Here is a 21,153-nt window from a genome sequence, read left to right as displayed (position 1 = left end):
CCTTGCCAGGGAATGAGCTTTTGCATTTTAGCAATTTTACAAAAGGTGGCACCTTTTCCCAGCCTCATATGAAACAGATGTGTGCCTTTGAGGGGAGAATCTCCCAGCACCTGGCTACTATCCGTGGTCTGTCAGTGAGCTCAGTGGTCTGAGGAGAATGAAGGAGAGGACATGAGGACACTAGGAAATTAGTCTGGAGTATCACAAACTTTGTGAGTTGTGACTCATTAGTGTAGTTATAGCTTCAAAATCTAAGACTACAACTAAATTGTCTTCCTTTTACCTTAAATCAAGTAATTAGATCTATTTTCTATTTTATTTTATCATGATACTAAATCACTTGGAAAATTAAAATGTAAACTTTAGGTATTCTGGTAGTTTAAAAACAGCTTTGGTTTTTCAGCTTAATTACCACAGGCAGTGGATTACATAACATGTATCAGTTATGAGTGGGTTTGAGGGCTCTCCAAAGTTCTTCATCAATGCAGAAATTCTCTCCATAATCACTCATGCAAACCAAGCCTTTAGTTTTTACCCATTTTTCTATAAATTTATTTATTTTGTCTCAAAGTTGACATGAAACTGATTGATGGTTGGTCTGCCATAATATGATCAGAGAAGTATTAAACTGTTGATCATCAACTGAAATGTCTTTACCATGACAGCTCTTTCTTCCTGTTTCTTGTTGTATTTAGTTTTAAGAAGCAAAACTAGCAGGACTCTGTGACTGTGACTAACAGCACGAAATGCCACTTACATTGCTATGATTTTATTTAAGATTTCTAATTATCGAAATATTCTGTTTAGACGAAACCTCAAAGAAAAATGGCTGTCTCTGGATGTCACTTCCCATCCATACCAAATGAAGACAAGAGGACAGGTTCATTGATGTTTCGCTGCCTCAATTCTCAGCTGTCATTTAATCGATACTTATAGTACTTTGCTTGTACCACTACTTTTACATAATTTCTTACCGTATTTGGCACCTGTTTCACAATACTACTTTCATAATGATACTTTTTTTTAAATTTTATTTTAGTCATTTTTATCCCTTTTTCACTGTCTCCAGTGTTACAGCCAAGCTTGCTTTCTCTGGTAGTCCAGCACAAAGCTGCATCTCTTCATCCTAGAGAGGACACTTTTAAGACAGGTCAGTGCTCTAAAAACAATGCTGGAGACAATCCATTTTACTGTGCGTTGCATTTGCAACTTTTTAAAAACATCTGATTGCAAATTTTCTGATCTTGCTGACCTGTGATTATTGATTAAAAGGAAAAAATAACTTTCTTTTAAAATGTCAACCTTAAAACAAGTTTTTTAAGCAATTCTGGTGTCAGTCCACTGTCAGTTCTCTTCTCTGTATTTGCTCTTTTTTTCCCCATCCCTCATTGTTTTGTCATGTTGTTGCATTTTGTAGAAAATACCCACCTGACTTTGTTAGCTGCTGTTTCATATGACAGTGATTACTGCATGCCTTTCTCCAGTCGGTTGAATCTGTCTGTTGATTTTGGCCTGAAAGGGTCAAATTCCAGGTGTGACGAGCAACTGAAATGGCAGACAAGTTCAGAATCCCACTGTGTGAGGAAAATTGATGGATGCACGCATCTCTGGGCAACCAAACCACCACTTCCATCCACAACCCCCGAGAGTATGTCCCAAAGTGAAATGTTGGAAGGTGCTAGCAATCTCATCCATAAAAACCCTCAGGTATGAACACCTTAATAGATTCGGATTGATTTAAAATGAAACTAATTGAAATAAGGTGATTAATTATTCACACTTCATCTGTTTCTGTGTACCCTATAGAGTCTGCCTGTGGAAGTTTCTGTAAACACAACCAAATTCCCCTTTACAATCATAAAGGGGCAGATTGAACCAATGGCAACAGATTTCTCTCATTTCAAGCAGAATTTTAGTTTGTGCTGGAGCAGTGTTGTTGATATGCTGGAGGTGCTTAAAGAGCTGCTCAGGAACTTTGCAGTTCCTGTTGCTAAAGTGAGTGGAGACCGGCTTGTGGAGTTATGCCGTGATTGGAATAATGTTTGGGGAAAGACTCCTTCTGTGCATACACTTGTATCGGTGCTTGAAAATCAGGAGGAAGTTTTAAATCTGGTCTCCAGACCAGGTCAGCGTTACAAGGGAGAGGGTGGTATTGAAGCAGCTGCCATCTGCATCCAATCCTGCTGGAGGCGCTACTTCGCTAGGACAGCCTACCTGTGTCACTTACAGCGAAAGTGGGCGGCCAACATTTTCAGCATCTCATGGTTGATGCGTGCTGAGATACATCACATCAGGAAGGCCTTACAGGCCCGGCGTCACAGTCAGCTGGAAAATAGTTGCAGCAGAGCACAGGTGATGTTACATGTTCTATCCAAATTCTCCTCTCTTTCTTTCTTACTTAATAATGAACTTTTTTTTCACTTGTGGCTCCTATTTCTTTTAAATAAACTTAACTGTTAACATATATCCGTGTAAGGATAAAGATTTGTGACACATCAAAAACACTTTCCCTGAATAGCACTATTTGAGAAGTTGGGTGTAAAGAAAGACAAATGAAAAAAAAAAACTTTATGTTATAAAACTACTGCTTCAGGATTTATGAAAGGTGATTAGAAAGGGAAAGAAGCAAGTTAATAAGTAAGCATTAACTTACTCATTAACTTGTAAGCACAATGTTGTATGTGTTGTTAAAACATAATATGGATGTGAAAGATAAACACAGAGTTAAATGTGTGTCATAGTCTTCAGTTTTTTTCTTTTTATATAAAATATACAAATATTTGAGCTTCCCTTTATCGTGACTGAATATTACAGAAAAGAAGCTTGTAGTTTAAGATAAAACTGGGTTTAGAATCTGTTCTTTAAGTTAGCTAGATGACAGCACAATTGCACTGGAAGTGTTTTGTTCTGTAATTTTATTCCTATTCAGCGTAGTTGTCATGTCTGCGCTGTCATACAGCTCGGACATCTCTTACAGCACTGACATATTATTAATTAGTGCCTACAAGTTAATTTAGTTTTAACATTATTGTGTGTGTATACATGCACCAAATGTATGTTCTCACTCTTTAAACATTCATACCCTGTTAATTAAGTCTGCTAATCTTCCCCTGGCAGTAGCATCATGTACCTTGCAGATTGAATTAATTGTGAGAAGATGTTTCTAAGGTAAACGCTTAATTTAATTATGGTGGTATTTTATGCTTGGTTTGCTTCTGTGAGCCTACAGAGACATTGGCTTGGTTTGTTTTATCTATGCAGTGATGTGATGATTTGTGTCCGTGTGTGTGTGTGTATATGCTCAGCCAGTCAGCTCTCTGATCACTTCTTTTCTCTGTCCCCAGCATCTGGCAGCCAACTGGAAACGCATCCAGTCGTCCAAGAGGACCATTATCCACATCCCTTCATTAGGTAGCTTTCGTTCCCTGCTGCACACACACATACGCACACACACATTTGATCTAGAGGCAGTCATCCCCGGTCTCACCACTCCACTGCCCCACTCTGTGGCCCTGGTGCAGACACTCTGTCTATTTCAAATGACTCTCTGCAGGAAAGCACTCACAGGATGATGACAGTCCCTGTGCCAGGGAACTGAACAATTTACTTTCAATTGCCATTTAATTTGCAGATTAAGCAAATGAAAAACCATTATGTTGAATATTTACAAGCGGCACAAAGGCATTATTTTATTGCTACACACACACAAAAAAACATGCACACAGGCAGAAAAGGAAAAGGCTGCTGTTTTTTTTTTTTAGCTTAACATAGACTTCAAGCACTGATCAGTTTTTGTTCTAATTTCTCCACTGCACTCACATTTAGACTGTAATCAGGCATGTGCATTGTAAATCATTGAGCGATTGTCTAAAATTATTAAGCCTAATTACTAGCAGATGGAATGCTTTATTTGCACTTGGGGTGGCTACAGAGAGTGCTGTGTGAGCAAGGATAATTAGAAAGTTGAACCCCATTGTTGTTAATTAGCATGAATCCAATCATTTAATTACCTTGATTCAGCTGAGGATTCTCTCTCAGGCAGAAATCTAGACATACATAGGCTGAAATCCTGGTGGTATCACAGGATGTAGTTCAGTGGTGGCTGGACATGGAGCAACAGTACTTCCAGCACACAAGAGGCCCTGCACCTGCTAGTTATTAAGCAGAATTAATCATTGGACTGCTGTACAGTGTGATTAGGCTTAACTCCCTTACTCCCAACTCGAGTCACACACACATTTTAAGGTGTGCAGAGGTGTGGACTTTTATCTTTTTAAAGCAGATTTGAAGTTTTTGTGCCCCTCTCTGACAGGTTACTCTCAGAGCCAGCGACTGAACTTGAAGAGAATCAACATCCTTCAGAACATTCAAATAAGCAGACTGTTTGACATAAGAGGTAGTTGCTTTTATACATAGATCTCTTTTTTGGGCCTCTTTGTAAATATGTACATATTAAAGGTCTCTTTGTTTAATCCCAGATAAAAACGTGGAGGTGATCTACATATGCCCCCAGCATCTGGGTGATGACATCTTGGACTATTACACCGGCCTCCTCAGGTGTGATGGAACCACAGATGGAGCCGACACCAGGACCACTCAGGCCCCGTCCTGCAGGAAACGCTTTATCATCCTCACACCTGAGGCCGTAGATTATTTCCCTGTAAAGTCAATTATGTTCACTCATTTAACTGCAAATATGAACTTTTACGTGTTAACATGATTGTGCCCATTTGCAGTGGGTTAGAATTTAATGCTGTGGAAAAATGTACTGTCATAGGGATGTGGTTGTAGTTTGTAAAATATCCCCTAGAGGTTGCTATAGCAGGTTGTTAATATGTTCCTCAGATAGTAACACTCCAACATTTTCAGTCTCCCTTACTACCTTTGAAACGCCACTTTTATGTTATTTCGAAGTAAACAAAGTGGTGCTATATAAAGTTGTACTTAAACATGTTTATGGCTTAACTATGTTTCTTCAAACATGATTTAAAAAGCCAGCTTAAACGAGTATTTAAGAGATTTAAATGCGGCATCTCTCTCACTGCTGTGTTTACCTCAAAACAATAGAATCATAAACTGGCGTAATTGTCTTTTTAAGCGGTTCTATCCATCATTTTATATCCTTTTGTACTAGATTGAATGTGCAACATGACATGGTCCTCTTCTTTCTTTTATTGATTTTCCTGCTGTTATGTTGTTAAACTGTGCCAGACATGTTGCTGAGATGAATCACTGCTACCCGTGGCTGGCAGCACATTCTGCCAGTGACAGAAGGGATAATTCCATGTGGATCAAATAAATACAGATGTGAAGTAATTAGTTGTATTCCCAAGGAGCTCGTTGGTAGCAAACATTAAAGATGTGAAGGATAGGCGAAGCTTCCCCCCGGCAGCTTTTATCAATTCAACCTGCTAGAATACAGGAGAGGTCAAAGCCCTGCTGGCTATTTCAATAATAGAACTGTTGTGTGTACACAGTGCTAAATCAGGTGTAGAAACAACCCTTGGAAGACACATGGAGAAAGCATAACTTCAGCAGTAATCCCCCCCCCTTTTTTTTCTTCTTCTTTCAGACCCATAACATGTGTCTGTCCACGTTGCTGAAATACAGTCCACGCACTCTGAAACGTATCAGAAAACTGATCCAAGGGAAGCAGGCCTACATAGTGGGTGGAGTGGCCCACATAGATGACCTGGCAGTGGCTGATGAGTTGGATGTGCCAATCTTAGGTCCAGATCCAGCTGTTTTTCAACTCTACAGCACCAAATCTGAAGGCAGGAGGATTTTTGCTGGTGCAAAGGTTGATGCACCACCTGGTCAAGGAAATGTCTGCTCACTACATCAGGTCAGACACCAAACACCACTATAACATGCCCACACTGCAGAACACATAGTGTCTAATAACACAGAGAAAGACATTTCCTATTTTCACTTTATATTTTAATTTGATGATTTGGTTTGTAATACACAATTTTCTCTCTGGGTTTAGCTTCATGAAACGCTGGCACAGCTGATGACTCAAAACATCAGCGTGCAACGCTGGCTGTTTAAGATAGACTCAGATCATAGTGGCCGTGGTAAAGCGTACTGTGATACTTGCCATCTTAACAGCTATAACTGGGCCCTGCAGCAGTATCATCATTACGGTCCTGATCTATGGAACGCAAAATGGATTCAGGTAAAAATGTCACCTAGAGGTTTGCATATCTCTCCTTGACAAATAATATTGAACTACTTAAAGCACATTCAACATGCATAGTTTTATGCTATGCTTCTGAGAAAATGTATTTGTTTAATATATGTTTGTGTCAGTTTGTTGTAAGCTATAATTTTTTCTATTGCTTCTTTCTAAATTGGTGCTTTTCACAACTACTTTCTGTTATGTTTCCCAGTGGTTTTAAAAAAGGGAATTACAAATTTCCCTAATTGTCTTTAGCTTTTTGAGATTATATTCATGCACATACCAATATGAAATTGTCTTATAATAGTTGTCAAATACTTAATAGATATTACTTTAACAGTTAAATATAAAAATTGAAATAGAGCTTATAAATCTAATTTGTTCTACCATTGACTAAAAATGAAAGGGATAGAAAAAATTAGAAGATTTACTTCCATCAAGAAACTAACTAAGGTCTTGCTTATTTTAGATAATTGTTTATCCAAGAAAAGGTTGTAAAAATATGTCACATTTCAGGATCCTGTAAACTTTGTCCCAAGTGTCTTAGAGCATTTGTTTTTTCTGTCATTATCAATTATTAAGACACACAGTTGGTGCATTGAGGGCAACAACAGATTGATAGAGATATTGTATATATCGATTGCTACATCGTAATTTCACCCTCTTTAGGAGTAGACAGTATAGATTTTACTAATTCTCTTAAAACACTTGACACAGTTTTTTTTTATTTATTACACATTCATTTATATTCAATCAAAAGTTTCTTTCTCTTTAAGTTATGAATTTTAATTTAATCTCAAACCTATTCTAAAGAAATAAAATGCACTTAATCAGCACTGAAGCATTCATTTACTTCAGATGCAATGTGCACACAGCCTCTGAGCCCCTGGCTCTTATTTCTCATATACCTACAAAGTAGCCTTTGATTTTCTGTCATGTGTTAATTACCGTATTTTGCCATTTAACTGGGAGCTTTGTGTAAACTAATTACAGGCTAATGATTGTGGGCTTGGAGCACAACGATTTTACTTTTTATTCCATTTGAAAGAACAGCAGTCATCTTGCGCTTCTTATGGCTCACTCTGTTTCATTCCTATTAGCTTGTTCTTTGATTCATAGTATATGCATGGTGCCGGGCAGTAATTGTTGTGGCTTTGGCGCTGTTAATTATGGCAGAGAGTGGCTGAGCCACAGCCAAGGTCTATAATGGCGGCTGAGGCTGCACAGAAAAGTAAATGGGGTTTCTTTCACCAGCTGGGGTCCCACGGAGAGGGAAGAGTGCCGAGGCCCCCAGTGTGGGCCGACAGCCTCGGGGTTTCTGGGCCATATGGACACAACACTTTAACTGGCCTTTATTCTACACCTTGCTCTTTTAATCAAAGCAAAGCCCACATCCTGTGCTCTTCATTGCGTGGTTTTCTGTTACCACTTTGTTTTCTCCCAAAATGTATTGAAGGTTTTTTTTTTTTTTTCGTTGACATGCTCTGTGCTGATGACAGCATTGTGCCTCTTCAGAAAGATTACAGAACAGAACTTATTAATGTTTTATATCATTGTAGCCTCTTGTTATTTTCTCCACACAGCAGAATTGGAGATCAATGTTTAAGCTTAAGCTAAGTCAATGTATTTAAAGATATAATGCTCATTTTACATGTTACTGAAAACAATACACTTATTTTCAGTGGTAAAAGAAAAAAAATGTAAATCAGGTGTCTACTCACACCTCCAAATGTTTGCAAATATTTAAAGTCATGGGTTAATTGACTCTAAGGTAGTCTGAAAAATATTTTTAGTTAGACTAATTATTAACCAACATGTTTCATCACAGGAAGCATTTTAACACTAATCCATAATTTAACAGTTCTTCACTAAGATGATTGTGTACCAATAAATTACAAATATGGGATGATTAAAATGTTCATCACAACAGTTTATAGGAATACCCCATGCCTTTAATTATCATAAAAGTTAAAAGGGGATCGCACAATATAATTGCCTCATTGTAAGGACATATTTTTTAATTATTGCCTATTCTGAAGGGTTCAGTATGAAAACGGATGATTCACAAAAATGCCATGTGGTCTTTCTGAATAATACCAACAATTACAGCCCCTCTGGCCATGCAAAAGCAAGCCTGCAAGGATACAACAAGGAGGTGGAGCAGGCAGTGCGTCCATTAATGGGAGCTTCCACAAAGCTCAAGGAAAACGTGTTTCTCTAAATATTGTGAGGCCCACAGCTTCTAGCACAATGTTTCAGCCTCAAGAAAGCCCCCAGGCCTCTTTTAGCATTTACACAGAGAGAGGTTAAAGACATGTAGATCTGCAACCATGCAATGCCTGAAGGGGGCCATACACACACTTAAGCGCTCACACAGCTTGCATATGGATCATTAGGCACAAGAGGGTAAAAATTACACCTAATAGCTTCAACAGATGGAGTATTTCTTTTTGTCATGCTGTGTACAAACAGATCTTGAGCAACACCTTATTTAGGTTAGGTTTGTCAACGAAATGGGTCATTTGATAATCACTACCACTGAAGAGGTAGAGGGACATTTCATACAGATGTTTTGGGTCTAAATATTGTGCAGCCTGCGCTTGCATGGAGGAGTTTAAATATCTAGTGATTTCCCCTTAATAGTGTTTGAAGATTTTATGTGGAAAGTGTTTTCCTCTGTTTCAGTAAAAATAATAGTTTATTTTGCAGAATTGTTGTTTTACTTCCCTTTTACTAAAGCTTCAATCAAAAAACAGAAAAAAAAAGACAGTGGGAAAATAAAAGAAATAATCAGGAAATAAATATTCATGCAAAATCGCTAAACAGGCAGATTTTATGTTCTTAATTCCTAAGACTTACAGTAGTCCCTTAATGTTTTTCTATTCAATGGAGACATGAAATGGCAACCAAAGAGACAGGGAAATGTCTATTTTATTTATGACCAGATAGCTCAGCTTTATGTGAATGCCAAACAAATACTGAATCCTATCACCGGGTTCTGTTCGCAGTTTAAGTCCAAATAATTTATTGCAAAATACCTCTCCTTTTTTTCTTCCTTTCCTGCTGTTTCTCTGAACTGCACAGGCAAAGTCCTGGGGTGAGCTTGCTCTTCCATTGAGAATGACAACCGTTTCTTTACACTTTTTGCCGCACCATTGTGTGCTTTATGGCTTGTATAGGGGGAATCACTGTGTAGCATTTGACCTCTCCTCTTACAGTACTTGAATATGATGATGGCTGTTACATGACTGGAATATTAACAGCATAATCTCTGGTCCCATGTCCAGTGAAGCCAGACAACATATACTCAAAACAAAGTAATGCTCTAGATAGTACAAGAAAAGAACAAAGATATTATCTCCATTCAGAAGACTGTGTATTTAAAAGAGGACGTCTTTATGTGGTTACTTTAACTAACTCTTGTTGCCAGATGGAGTTTTACGTATGTCAAAAATGACAGTAGCAGCCTGTTTCAATAGTCTTACTACTCAGTACTTTAAGAAAAAATAGAGGTGCTTAAGTTGCTAAACTGTTCATGTGACACTTAAAACAAAGCTAGAAATTAACAGCATAATTAAGTAGTGAAACCATTATGGCATTTCGTATTTACAGAAACAAGAGTGATATCGATCTCAGTGAAGCCCTGATTGATCCCCAGATAGATGGGGTTACCTTAGGTATTCATCAGCTGCCCAGTGGACAGTGTTGTTATTGAGGGCAGGTGCTTCGAGGCTGTGAGTTAAAGCTATTAGACTCCTGAGGCCTTCTGATAATAGGCTGTCACTCAACGATAGACCCTCACGCAATATCAATCAGACACTCACCCAGAAATTGAAGCAGCCACCAAGGTCTTAAGGATAACAAGCAGTCACCAGAGTCATCCGGATAACATGAAGGGTTTCACTAATGAAGTGGACATCGACAAAGCTGGATAAAAAGAACAAAATGATGTAACTGATGCTTGTTATATTGAGCTCAGTCAATGCGAAGAATTGCATAATGCTCATTTATCTATTTTCAGTTTTATTTCTTATTTTTTCTATCTAACTTTCTTTTTGTAGGAGCCTGTACTGCTCAGATATTTAGATGAAATCCCAGAATGGCTGGCCCATTATGCCCAACCTGCTAAAACCTCTTGCTATCCCAGTTGGGCCAGCTTCCTGAAGACCTTCCTCAGGCAAGGTCAGACACCTATTGTCAAGCCAACTACAGCTTTATGGAATATGTATTTCCTGTGTCCTTCCTATTTCCCAGATGTTACCTTTGAAAGCTGACAAATTAAATAATTTTCATGTCACTTTCAGTGGTTGTTAACCAGTTCAGGTGCTGTATCAAGGGTGGTGTTTTGTTAAGTGTACTGTAGCTATTTTTCTGCTCTGACTCTGTTCAGGTGGTGTAGTGGAGGCAAGCCCTCCTTCAGAGAGCGTCACCTATCTGACAGTTGATATGCTTCTGGAGCCTGGAGGTGAGGTGACCATGCTGTCCTGTGGAGACCAGCTTCATGGTTCCTGTCAGCTGGAAGCTATAGGCACCACAGTTCCTCAGACCTCTGTACACCCAGAGACCCTGCACTCTGTCTGCATGCGTGTGGGTCAGGCTTGTCTGCAGCGCCTTATCGTAGGTTATGTCTCTGTGGACCTGGCAACGTTTTTGGACCACAGCACCATGGAGCAGAAGGTAGAACACAATGCAGGAAACAAAAGGCCTTTGCTTAGGGTGCTGTCATAAATATGACTTGAGCTGTTGCAAAATGTTGTAAAAGTTATGTTTTTCACCATATTGGTGGAAAAGATCCATTTTTGGGCTGGATAAAGGACCCATAAGAGCAGATACAGCACTGCTATATAGACTGCTCCCCTTGGGATATTGAAAACAAGAAGAGGTAAACGGTGGACACAGGGACTAAATGTGTCACAAGGCCATCTAATAAACTGCCAGGTCTTATCGTGTCAATACACTGATTCCACCATTTAAAGCTTGCCCTTTAACCTTACAATACAGAGAAATTCAGAAGCACCTATCTTTCATGCGATAGGTCATTCTAAAGTGATCTGGCAGGGTTACTCTGTTAGTGCTGGTTACCTGCCAGCATCTGCTGAAATGTATCACATTGTGATAGGAAGATAACAAGGAAGCCAAATCTCATTTGTCAGGATTAAGATTTACCCAAAGCCTCTTGATTTATGATTGTTGAAATGGACTGGTTTATGATGGTTTAACCTCTGCTCCTAACATGTGGCCGCATTGACTGCCTATTGATCCAGAGCTGTAAAATGAAATGCTTTGTTTATAATGTAGTCTGTGAAGTTCTATAATTGTAGAATGGTGCAGCAGCTTCACGGGTTTAGAAAACCGTTGAAGTCAGGACACTGACAAAAAACAATAGCTTCAAAATCAACTGTGATCTGCTTACTTTTACATTTTACCCATGACAACAAAAATGTCCCATATATGTTTTTCTCCCGTGATACTGGGGAAATGGTTTTATTGAGTTTTATTGTGCACATAATAATGCACAGCCAGTATTAAGAAATGGATGGATAAGATATTACCTGAGGGTTTACTTGCCACTAGAGGGTAGTATCTTCTATTGTAGATGGTAATACACTGTAAGCAAAGCAGTGTTGCATTCTTTTCTAATTTTTTGTTTCCTTATTAAATTGAATTTGTTTATTTTATTTATTTGCTTCTTTTGATCAGAATTGTTATATGAATACATTTTTCATACACTGTATTCATTTTAGATGAAAATAATTGCTATAGATTTTAAATTTTTATTTAAAAAATAACTTAATTATGTTTTCATTGCCAAACATATAATTTTCAAAGTAGAAAAAGTGTTATTTTATAAAAATGTATAAGACAGGAGCTGCCCAATTTATTTAGCTGTTTGAATGAAATAGTAACATCTTAAAATTAATTTTTATCTTCAATGTTAACCCAAAATTGAAAGGGATTCACTGTCAGCATAAATAAGAATAGACTATAAAACAGCATGTGCTTCAATGGAGGCAGGAACGTTAATGACAGATTCTTAACCATCTCCTCTCTCTCACACACACACACACACACACACACACACACACACACACACACACACATACACACACACACACACACTCGCACACACAAAGCTTAGACAAGGGAGAGCCACACAGCAAACCTGTCTGGATTTAAACATCAATTTAGATTCAAACCTGTTGCTAAAAGCTGCCTACTTTATTTGATGGGAAGAAGTGGGTCACATATGTTTGCCCTTGCAGTCTCTCCTCACATTGTGGAATGGCGGGGCCCCAGCTGCAGCATCAGGCTTTTTAATGAAAATGCAAGGCAATAGAAAACAGGTACAATCCAGGCTTACATTTCCCACGGCTTTGTTAAGAGTGACAATGGGACATGGGAGTTTTAGGGAGTTGAAAGAGCAGCTCAGACTGTGTCCATCACTCTGGCCCAGGTATCAACCAGATACATACCGAGCTGTATCTCACCAGCAGTAGTTACTGTAATTTTATAGTGAAGGTCACTGAGCTCAGTTTATTCTGCTGAACTACTGCTCAGCATGGATATAAAATGCACATCTTAGAGTGATATTTACTTTTTACAACATCTAATGAATATATACTATATTTTCTACTCTGTTATTCTTGTAGCTTGCATTCAGAATTATTAAATATTTTTAAATTTCTATATGGGCCTCTGGAATTCATAAATGACTTCTTATTATTCCACATTTACAACTACAAATTGTTATTTAGCACATAACCATACGATTACTTTAATTGTTTCTGATGCATCCCAATTTTCAGTCGTGAGTTTGGATATTTCATTTAGTGTTTCATTATATTTGTTAGGCTTGTGTGTGTGTGTCTTTGTCTAACATGTTATGCCATGTCAAAGTATCTGCATCAATTGATTATCTAAATAGAAAAAAAAATTTAAAAAAAAAAACAACAACTTTGCAACAGTTAGGATAACCAAATGGTTAATTTGGTCATTTTTCAACTAATATAATCAGATTTAAAGTTTATTTAATTTCATTTCAAATGTGGAATTTTGAGGATTTAATTTATCTTTTATGCATCATAGTTTTAGGTTAAACTGTTTTTTCTCACATTTTTCTGACATGTCTTTATTTATATATAAAAAGCAGCAATTTCTTGCAAAGGAAAATCACTTTGAATCATTTATGAAAACTGTTAACTGTCAACTGAGATTGAACTGTGTTTCACAATTTGTTTGAATTTAACATGAGGCCAATTAAAGCCTTTTAGATATGTATGTTTAGATGTCCACATCCTGGTGGAGATAGAGTGCTCTGGTTGCAGAGACTGTGTATTCGGACAGGCAGTAATTTGCATGCAGTGGCAGGAGTGTTTACTTTGACAAATAGGAACAGCTAAAGGAGGCAGCCGGGTGCCACTTAGTTATTAACAACTCCTTCACTCATGATTTATTTGCCACTTTTGAAGAAAGGGCATAGCTATTAGGTTATTATTGGCAAAATTAGCCCTGTTTAAGCAGAAGGCTACGTCCAGATTTGACCCCTTAATATACTTATAATGATGCCATTTACCATACATATCTGAACTTTACTTCTCATCAGGTCTGAGCCAAGAAAACTAGCCCTGGGCAGACTGAATCCAAACACAAAGGGAAGGATCTACCTTGTACATGTGTCACTACACACCTAAATTAGTTACTTCTGTCCCACATACACACGTACTGTGCCTTCCTTTGGTCAGCTTCTCATTATGGATAATACTGTGAAGATCAAAAGGTCATGACCCATTCATTTTTAAGGTTTGGTTGAAATGTTTGGTGCATCCATTTTTGTGATTAAATTTGAATTATTAGCTATCTGTTTTTCTCTGACCTCAAACAAGCTTGATGCTGTCTTGTTTGCAGGTGTGGGCTGTTGATCTGAACATTGCATACAGTGACCAGCTGGCCATGACCCAGATGCTTCTGATGGTGACTGGAGGAATGCTGAATTGGCAAACAGGCTGTTTAGAAGTGCCTTTGGCAGTCATGGAGAAAGTTTGTGAACACCAGATTGCACCCAAGGTGTCTTTTGATGATTTCTTTCTTTTTTTATTTCCTCAAGAACATATGATGTAAAGTTTTTTGCTTAAGTTTTATAGTTTTGTTTGTTTTTTTTTGTCTTCAACAAGAAAGAAACTACCCAATTCTAAATAAGTCTAAAGTTGCACCACTACAGTAATCACAAAGATATATCAACATTCGTTCTTCATTATTAGTAAATACAACTAAATACTGTAATTACGCACTAAACTCAATTGGTGTTTAGGTGCTAGGTTCATTATCATTTTGATAGATGAGCCTAAATAATCAGCACATTAATAATTCATACCATTTTCATTATGCATGCTTGAACACCTCATCAACCTGGTGCCAGGCCTTAAACAATAGACTTCTTTTATCAGCAGTGTGTCTGAGTTTATGCTTGTTATTCTGCAACTAGTACCATTTTCATTCATTTAGCTAGTGGCCTGTTGCTTCACCATGGCAGTTGTGCCACTGCAGTTGTTAATGGCTACAGCAGTGGCCATCATTAGGGACCTGCATATTACAAACACAATTAAATCCCTGCTGGACACTTTTATTGTTGTGAAAGGGCCTTGTATTTGACATGAGCAAACACATAGACCTCACAGCGAGTTATGGGCTATTTCCTGAGCTCACTGTGGCTTAGGCCTGCTCTTTTTGTCTCCCAAAGGTGGCTAACAACGGCAACATTTTATCCTCTTAAGCCCAGGCCCTTTTAAGTAATCAACCTCTCTAGGGTTACTTATGATCAGAATCCCTCTATTACAGTTCTCTGTATTGTGTGTTCAGTAGTCAAGTAGACTGCAACAATTTGAAGTCCCCACTGCACTTTCTTTGCCTGCTGTCATAAATTTAAGCTCCTCTTATGTATGGCATGTCCTTTCAGCATTAACTGTTCCAGACCACTGTTAATTGAAGAAGGCCCCGAATTTTTTTTCACAGGTGTTCCATCTTCACCGTGTTCACTAATCACACAAATACAATCTCAGCAGTGACCTGAAGGAAGTTTGGAGTTTAGTCGTTTCAAGTCTGGGCACCCTACTGCAAATATATCAGAGAGCAAGATGATTTTTCAGTTTTGATTAACAGAAAGTCTAATATCAACAATAATTATTTAGATTCAGTGTGACTTTGTTTTTTTTTTTGTTTTTTTTTTAACAGGCTTCCGTGGTTAATTGCTACGCAGTCATTGGGAGCCACTTGTTTCATTCTAACCTTTTCATGCTGTATCACAAAACATTCCTTAAGACATGCAGGATTCAAGGGATTAGATTTAACATTAAGGTAAAATGAAATGATTTGCATGTTTAAATTTGTTGTCAACGATTCACTTTATTACCAATTTGAAGGGTTTTTTTTTTCTATTTGTACATAATTCATGGTAAACACATATATTTATAAGACGTGGCTTTGATCATGTTTGTTAGATTAATGTTACTATTAAATGAGGAGAAAAGATGAGCCTTAAGTTAGATTTTCAGGGCTTGACTAGATCTCATGTCCAGAGCTCTGCTTCTCACTTTGTTATTCACTTTTCAGAAGAGGCAAGGCACTGTTTTTACTCTTTTTGACATGAGTGAGCGATGCAGCATTGGAATGACGTGAGTACTTTTTGTTTGTTGAAATCATAACTATCATATATATACATACATACATACATATATATATATATATATATATATATATATATATATATATATATATATATATATATATATATATATATATATATATATATATATATATATATATATGTATATGTAGGTACAAAATTATCAATAGGATAAAAACATAACTTTCACAAACATAGTGTTAAATGGAAATATGCCTTGGAATGGACTTGAACAGATTCAATTTTCTTTTGCAGAATTAACCTCAAAAAGCCATTTTAGTAGTTACAGGTCAGACAGGCGCATCTTTTACATTTGTCCTCATTGTACTCCCTCATCTCAGACATGCTCTGTAATGAGCTGCACTGTCAGTGTTACTCCAGCTTTTTCTTCATCTGAATTAATTCTGTAATACTTTGATGTTCAGGTATGTTGACCTGCTGCGTCACCCTGCTTCTATAAAGCTGAATGTCTCAGAGAACTACCCTGACCTTATTTTGCAAGCTTCTTTTTCCTTTTGTGCAAAGCACATATAAAATGTTTCACTCTCAAACTGTATTTCATTGATTGGACTCCAGATCTACCGTTGATGATGTTATTTATCTACGATGTAAAATATTTACTGTGTAGAACTGTTCAGTGATTAGTTTTTACTTATAAAGTACTTATTATTTGTTCATAACAGTAACTAAAATAGCCTACATACATGTAGTTGATTTTCTGTTTGACTTTATTTTGCTTTTGCTGTAAATATAGTGATAACTCATTAAATCAGAATAATTTCAATTCAAACAAAATAGTGCAAAAAAAAAACTAGCTGATTAAGTAGATAAAAGACTTCACAAGTCTGGAGAAAAGACAATACTTTGCAGGATTAAGAGGCCACCTCTGGCTTTGTAAATGTTAGAAACTCTACAAACTTGTTAAGCAGAGGGTTATTTAACATATTTATCACAGAAATCCTTTAGATCCACTGTGGTGGAGCCATTAAATCAAGCTGTGTTCATCCCTCTATAGACCAAAGATGTTATCTGCTGAAAGTTTCATTTACCCACCAGCATCAGATGCACAAGTTGATTGTTTCTTAGCTGGCAACATGGGGATCATTAGTAAACTCGTTTGTTTGGGATGTCATTAATAGAACGGTTTCAGAAGATCTCCAGGGAGCTCTCGTGACCTTTGCTCGGAATCTGTCAGTCATTCATCAGGAAATATCATCCTCAAAGATGCAAGGACAAACCAATTTCAAGGTACCATGTTAGCAACTAATGATTTCTCCTCATCTGTTTAATGTAACTTGCATGTTCTGTGAGGCTGTCGTCAGGTGGAATGTGTGCGATGAGGAAAATGTAATCAGTTAATTTTCATGAAGTCAATACCATGAGCAATGTTAAACTAAGCATACTTTTGACAATTATGTGTAGTAACCAACTTTGAATTTTGTCTTATTTGAAGGAGCTGGAGAAAAGCATTGAAGATGTGCTGCAGATGACTGTTCAGAATAAGAGACAATTGAAGGATAAACCTGCTGCTTAGACTGTTGCCTCACGAATGATTTTGCCCTGCTATAACCAGTTTTGAGTATTTTGAATGGCACAATGAATACATTAACCTACTAGATACATGTAAGGTAAATTGATATGAAAAAAATATTAAACTGATAATTGACTTTCCATCATAAATCTTGGTAATGTATCAATATTTGGTAAGCTTTTATACTAAAAGACTAAAAGAGCAGTGGTTCTGTAGAGGCTATACACAATAGTTCATGATGAGTGTTAAACTTTTCATAAACAATTAAACAGATAATGATACCTTTAAAGGATTTTTCTGAGCTGGTTTGTATGCTGTACTTTTACTACAGAGCAGTGCGGGCTACCACTATTGGTGCCTGGGGAGCAGTTAGGAGGGGTTAAAGGCCTTGCTAAAGGGCCCAAGGTGCTTCAGCTGTGTTGGGATACCAGGAGCTCGAACCCGGTAAAATGTTGTTCAGCTTTAGTCAAAATCCACATTGAGATCTTCAGTAATAAACTGCCTTGAATAAGAAGGTGAACATTCTTTCTTTCAGTAAAGAAGTTATAGATTCTGACTGTGGGTTTATTGTCAAAAGACTGCTGTAAAAACACAAAGGAAAGTTGAAATACTTCCTCTTTTTTTTTTATAACTCAAGCTTCACAGGATAATGTAACTTTGTCATTTTTACTGGGTTCTTTGCTATTCCTCCATTTGAATGTTAAATATTTTTGGTTTGTATGTTAATGCCATTTAAATCGTTAGAATATTTTTATAACAGAGTTTGCCGCAAGGTCATTTGTCTTTTTATTTAATCTTGGGGCCGTTGGTGTAAAATTGGTTAAGATGTTGAAGGTTAAAAGCAGAGCCTTGAACATTTTCACAGCTTATGTTACACTACTCAGCATCCAAACACCAGGGCTTAACTTTATGAAAAATAATTCCAGGTAATTATCAAATGTAACTGTTTACATTTTAGTTTATTTTGAGGGCTAAACAAGAATGTCAGGTTTGGGACTATTCTGGGACTATTCGACGTAATAAATTTAATATATATATATATATATATATATATATATATATATATATATATATATATATATATATATATATATATATATATATATATAAAATTCTGAATTATCTCTCCCCATGTCATTTAAATCGCACCAATCGCAGGAACAACTGTCGGCACTGTGTTTCTGTACGGATGACTTTGGAAGGCGTACCGAATTAGGTCAACAAGGTCTGCTCACAACAGAAGAAACGTGCAGTTTTCACTTATTTTAGGTTGTGAACGCCCATTCTTTTGGGAAGACGAGGTTTATATCTTCACATGAACATCTGTGTAGCGGAAGAGTCTCTCCAGAATGTTAATTTTAAAGTCCGGAAACCGGATCTGATAGTTTGCTAATGTTATGTTGAGCTATAGTATCTCATGTCGGTCCTTTTTTTTTTTTTTTTATTTAAACCCTTAGCTGATTTATAATGTTGTTCCATCACATCTGTGGGTGGTCACAACTCAGTCCCTGTTTTCTGCATGCATACCAGATGCCAGTATACTTATAACGACGAGATTGTATCATTTTGCTGTTTACATAAGTAATGAAGGAACTTTTGAGGAAGATTCACAACGTCATTTTACAGATTGCGCTGTTTCCGAGCAGTCTTGGCAGGACAGGTCCGCGACCTGCGGCCTCGGAGGTGTTAACCTGCCACTTGCTGCAACGCAAACTCCCTCCGTGGACCTCGTTCTGTGTCCGCTACAGCTCCGTCCACAATGACCAGTTTGGACTGTCCAACTTTAACTGGACCGTTCAGGGATCCAACTACCAAATACTGCGAACAGGGTGCTTCCCTTTTGTGAAATATCACTGCACAAAAGCCCCCCCACACAACCTGGACTTTGAAGACACATTTTTCACCATATTGAAAGTCATTAATCTGGGTCAGTATTTCTTTTTAGCATATTTGTAAGCTAAATATAATATTTTATCTGTTTTTAATTGCTGAAACATCCCAGATAAGAAAACGTAGCATGACATGTTGTTGCAGGTATCCCTTGTTTGGCTTATGGCCTCGGATGCTGGATGGTGGTAGGAGCTGCAGAGACAGTGCAGACAAGTGTCGGACCTGTCACAGTCTATTTTGCCTACAAAGAAGAAGAAGGTGCACAGTACTGAAAAAAATGACAAGTTTCAATATGAGAGATTATTGTTTGCCAAGCTGCTACATTTACACCGCTCAGTAAAATTCTGTTGGATTGACTTGACAAAAGTGGCATTGCATGTCCTTGGTTCTGTTGTGTTATGGCAAATTTAATGTATGTTAAATTATTAAATATTTAAGGTTGAATTATACATTAAAACTATGCTATGTGTATAATTTCCACCACACTGAAGAAGTCAAGATATGTGTGTCATTGCACTTACATATGCAGCGAATGTTTAAATGGAAAACTTTTTTTTTTTTTTTTTTCCAAAACTGAATGGCATGTTTAGGGTTTTATTTAAGTGTGCAAAACAACATGCATAAAACGGCATGATTTGCACTAGTCAGTCCACTAATCAAGATATGTATGATGTAAACAGAACAGATAACATTTCCATTAGTATCAAAGTCATAATCTAAGAACAGCACAAATTTATGTGGCACTGTTTAATCTTTGTACAAATACAAAAATCTGAATAACGCTGTCTTATTTATTTAAAGTTAAATTAGTGGCCTCCCTCCACTCAACAGATAGTCAATAGTGGTAAAGAAAAACCAGTGACAGGACAGCTCTGATAAAATAGGTTTTAATTACCAAAATGTGGCCTTTGTAGACAGACATGTACAACCCTTCCTTAAGGCCTTCCCTTGTCTTTGATTTCTGGTAATGTGCTTTGCTGACAGGGCAGGCTACCTCAGCTGCAGAGTTCTGCTTCCTCTGAGAGGCAGGTTGAAAAACTGCCTTATTGATTTCTCCCCTCAGCATCTCCCGTTAATAGCATTTATCAGAGACCTCAATTTTCTGGCCTTGGCCTCTTCAATTTTAGCACAATGAAACTGAACGAATAATTTCTTGTTGTACATGGAAATCAATGTGCCTTTTGACCTTTCTTGGACATGAGTAGTGCATTATCCACCACAATGCTGTTCGCAAGAGCCCTGTTTGTAAAGCTTGCTTATCTTATACATGAATATTTAACTGAACAGTTGCATGCCTAGCTTTGCTAATATAACAACAAGCCCCCATAAGAAATAAAACCATTTTACTTAAGAAATTAAGTGCTTTAATTACTGAACTTAACTGTGGCTGAATATGCCTTAACTTCCACAGCACCTCAGCTGTCCCCCAAGAGGAGCAATAGCTCTGTTTTTAATGTAAACAAAGTATGTGCAAAATTTTTAAACTTCATGCAAAATGCATGACCAAAATCCTCTTAAACAGCGTGATGACACCAGACTAGCTCTTTAATCATACTAATTGCCTTGAACAAGGAACATTTAGACACACTTACAGAAAACTGATCCTTGGTATCAGGCTGCACTTAAATCCCCCTCCTTTCATTTCCATCCTTTCATCAGGACTGAAAGTGTGCATGGGGAATGCTCAGGCAACCATGTCTTAATTACTCGTTGACCCTTTGACCCACAAGCTGCATTGATAGCGCCTTACAGCACGACACAATTGCATGGAGTTGCAACTGACTGCAGCTTTGTATGCGGCTATTAAAGGATGATGTGAAATCCAAACTGTGGAGCATGTGAGTACATTGTATTTGTTTTCAGGGCTTCACC

At 37.4% G+C, this 21,153-nt stretch overlaps 2 protein-coding genes across 2 annotated transcripts in view; both read left to right on the top strand.

The window, feature by feature from the left end:
• The window catches only part of iqch (IQ motif containing H), a gene marked incomplete at both ends in the record, with an annotated part of 19,755 nt that extends 2,361 nt beyond the window's left edge, over window positions 1-17,394 (top strand). Inside the window, 13 exons of the mRNA XM_079257472.1 lie at window positions 1,807-2,352; window positions 3,345-3,411; window positions 4,313-4,396; window positions 4,479-4,660; window positions 5,573-5,845; window positions 5,990-6,178; window positions 10,243-10,363; window positions 10,572-10,858; window positions 14,087-14,245; window positions 15,410-15,532; window positions 15,788-15,849; window positions 17,000-17,108; window positions 17,314-17,394. Of these exons, the coding sequence (XP_079113598.1) occupies window positions 1,807-2,352; window positions 3,345-3,411; window positions 4,313-4,396; window positions 4,479-4,660; window positions 5,573-5,845; window positions 5,990-6,178; window positions 10,243-10,363; window positions 10,572-10,858; window positions 14,087-14,245; window positions 15,410-15,532; window positions 15,788-15,849; window positions 17,000-17,108; window positions 17,314-17,394 (2,283 nt within the window). The remainder of the gene's footprint in view (window positions 1-1,806; window positions 2,353-3,344; window positions 3,412-4,312; window positions 4,397-4,478; window positions 4,661-5,572; window positions 5,846-5,989; window positions 6,179-10,242; window positions 10,364-10,571; window positions 10,859-14,086; window positions 14,246-15,409; window positions 15,533-15,787; window positions 15,850-16,999; window positions 17,109-17,313) is intronic.
• Window positions 17,395-18,607: 1,213 nt separating this feature from the next.
• On the top strand, window positions 18,608-20,209 carry cUnh15orf61 (chromosome Un C15orf61 homolog). The gene is made up of 2 exons (XM_079259988.1): window positions 18,608-19,318; window positions 19,426-20,209. The coding sequence occupies exons 1-2, from the start codon at window positions 18,976-18,978 to the stop codon at window positions 19,551-19,553; spliced, it is 471 nt and encodes a 156-aa protein (XP_079116114.1). The 5' UTR covers window positions 18,608-18,975; the 3' UTR covers window positions 19,554-20,209.
• The last annotated feature ends 944 nt before the right edge of the window (window positions 20,210-21,153 follow it).

Source organism: Telmatherina bonti (genome assembly GCF_933228915.1).
Source record: "Telmatherina bonti genome assembly, chromosome: 2".
Lineage (NCBI taxonomy): Eukaryota > Metazoa > Chordata > Actinopteri > Atheriniformes > Telmatherinidae > Telmatherina > Telmatherina bonti.
Note: the sequence above shows the minus strand (reverse complement) of the source record. Positions and strands in the feature narration are given on the sequence as shown.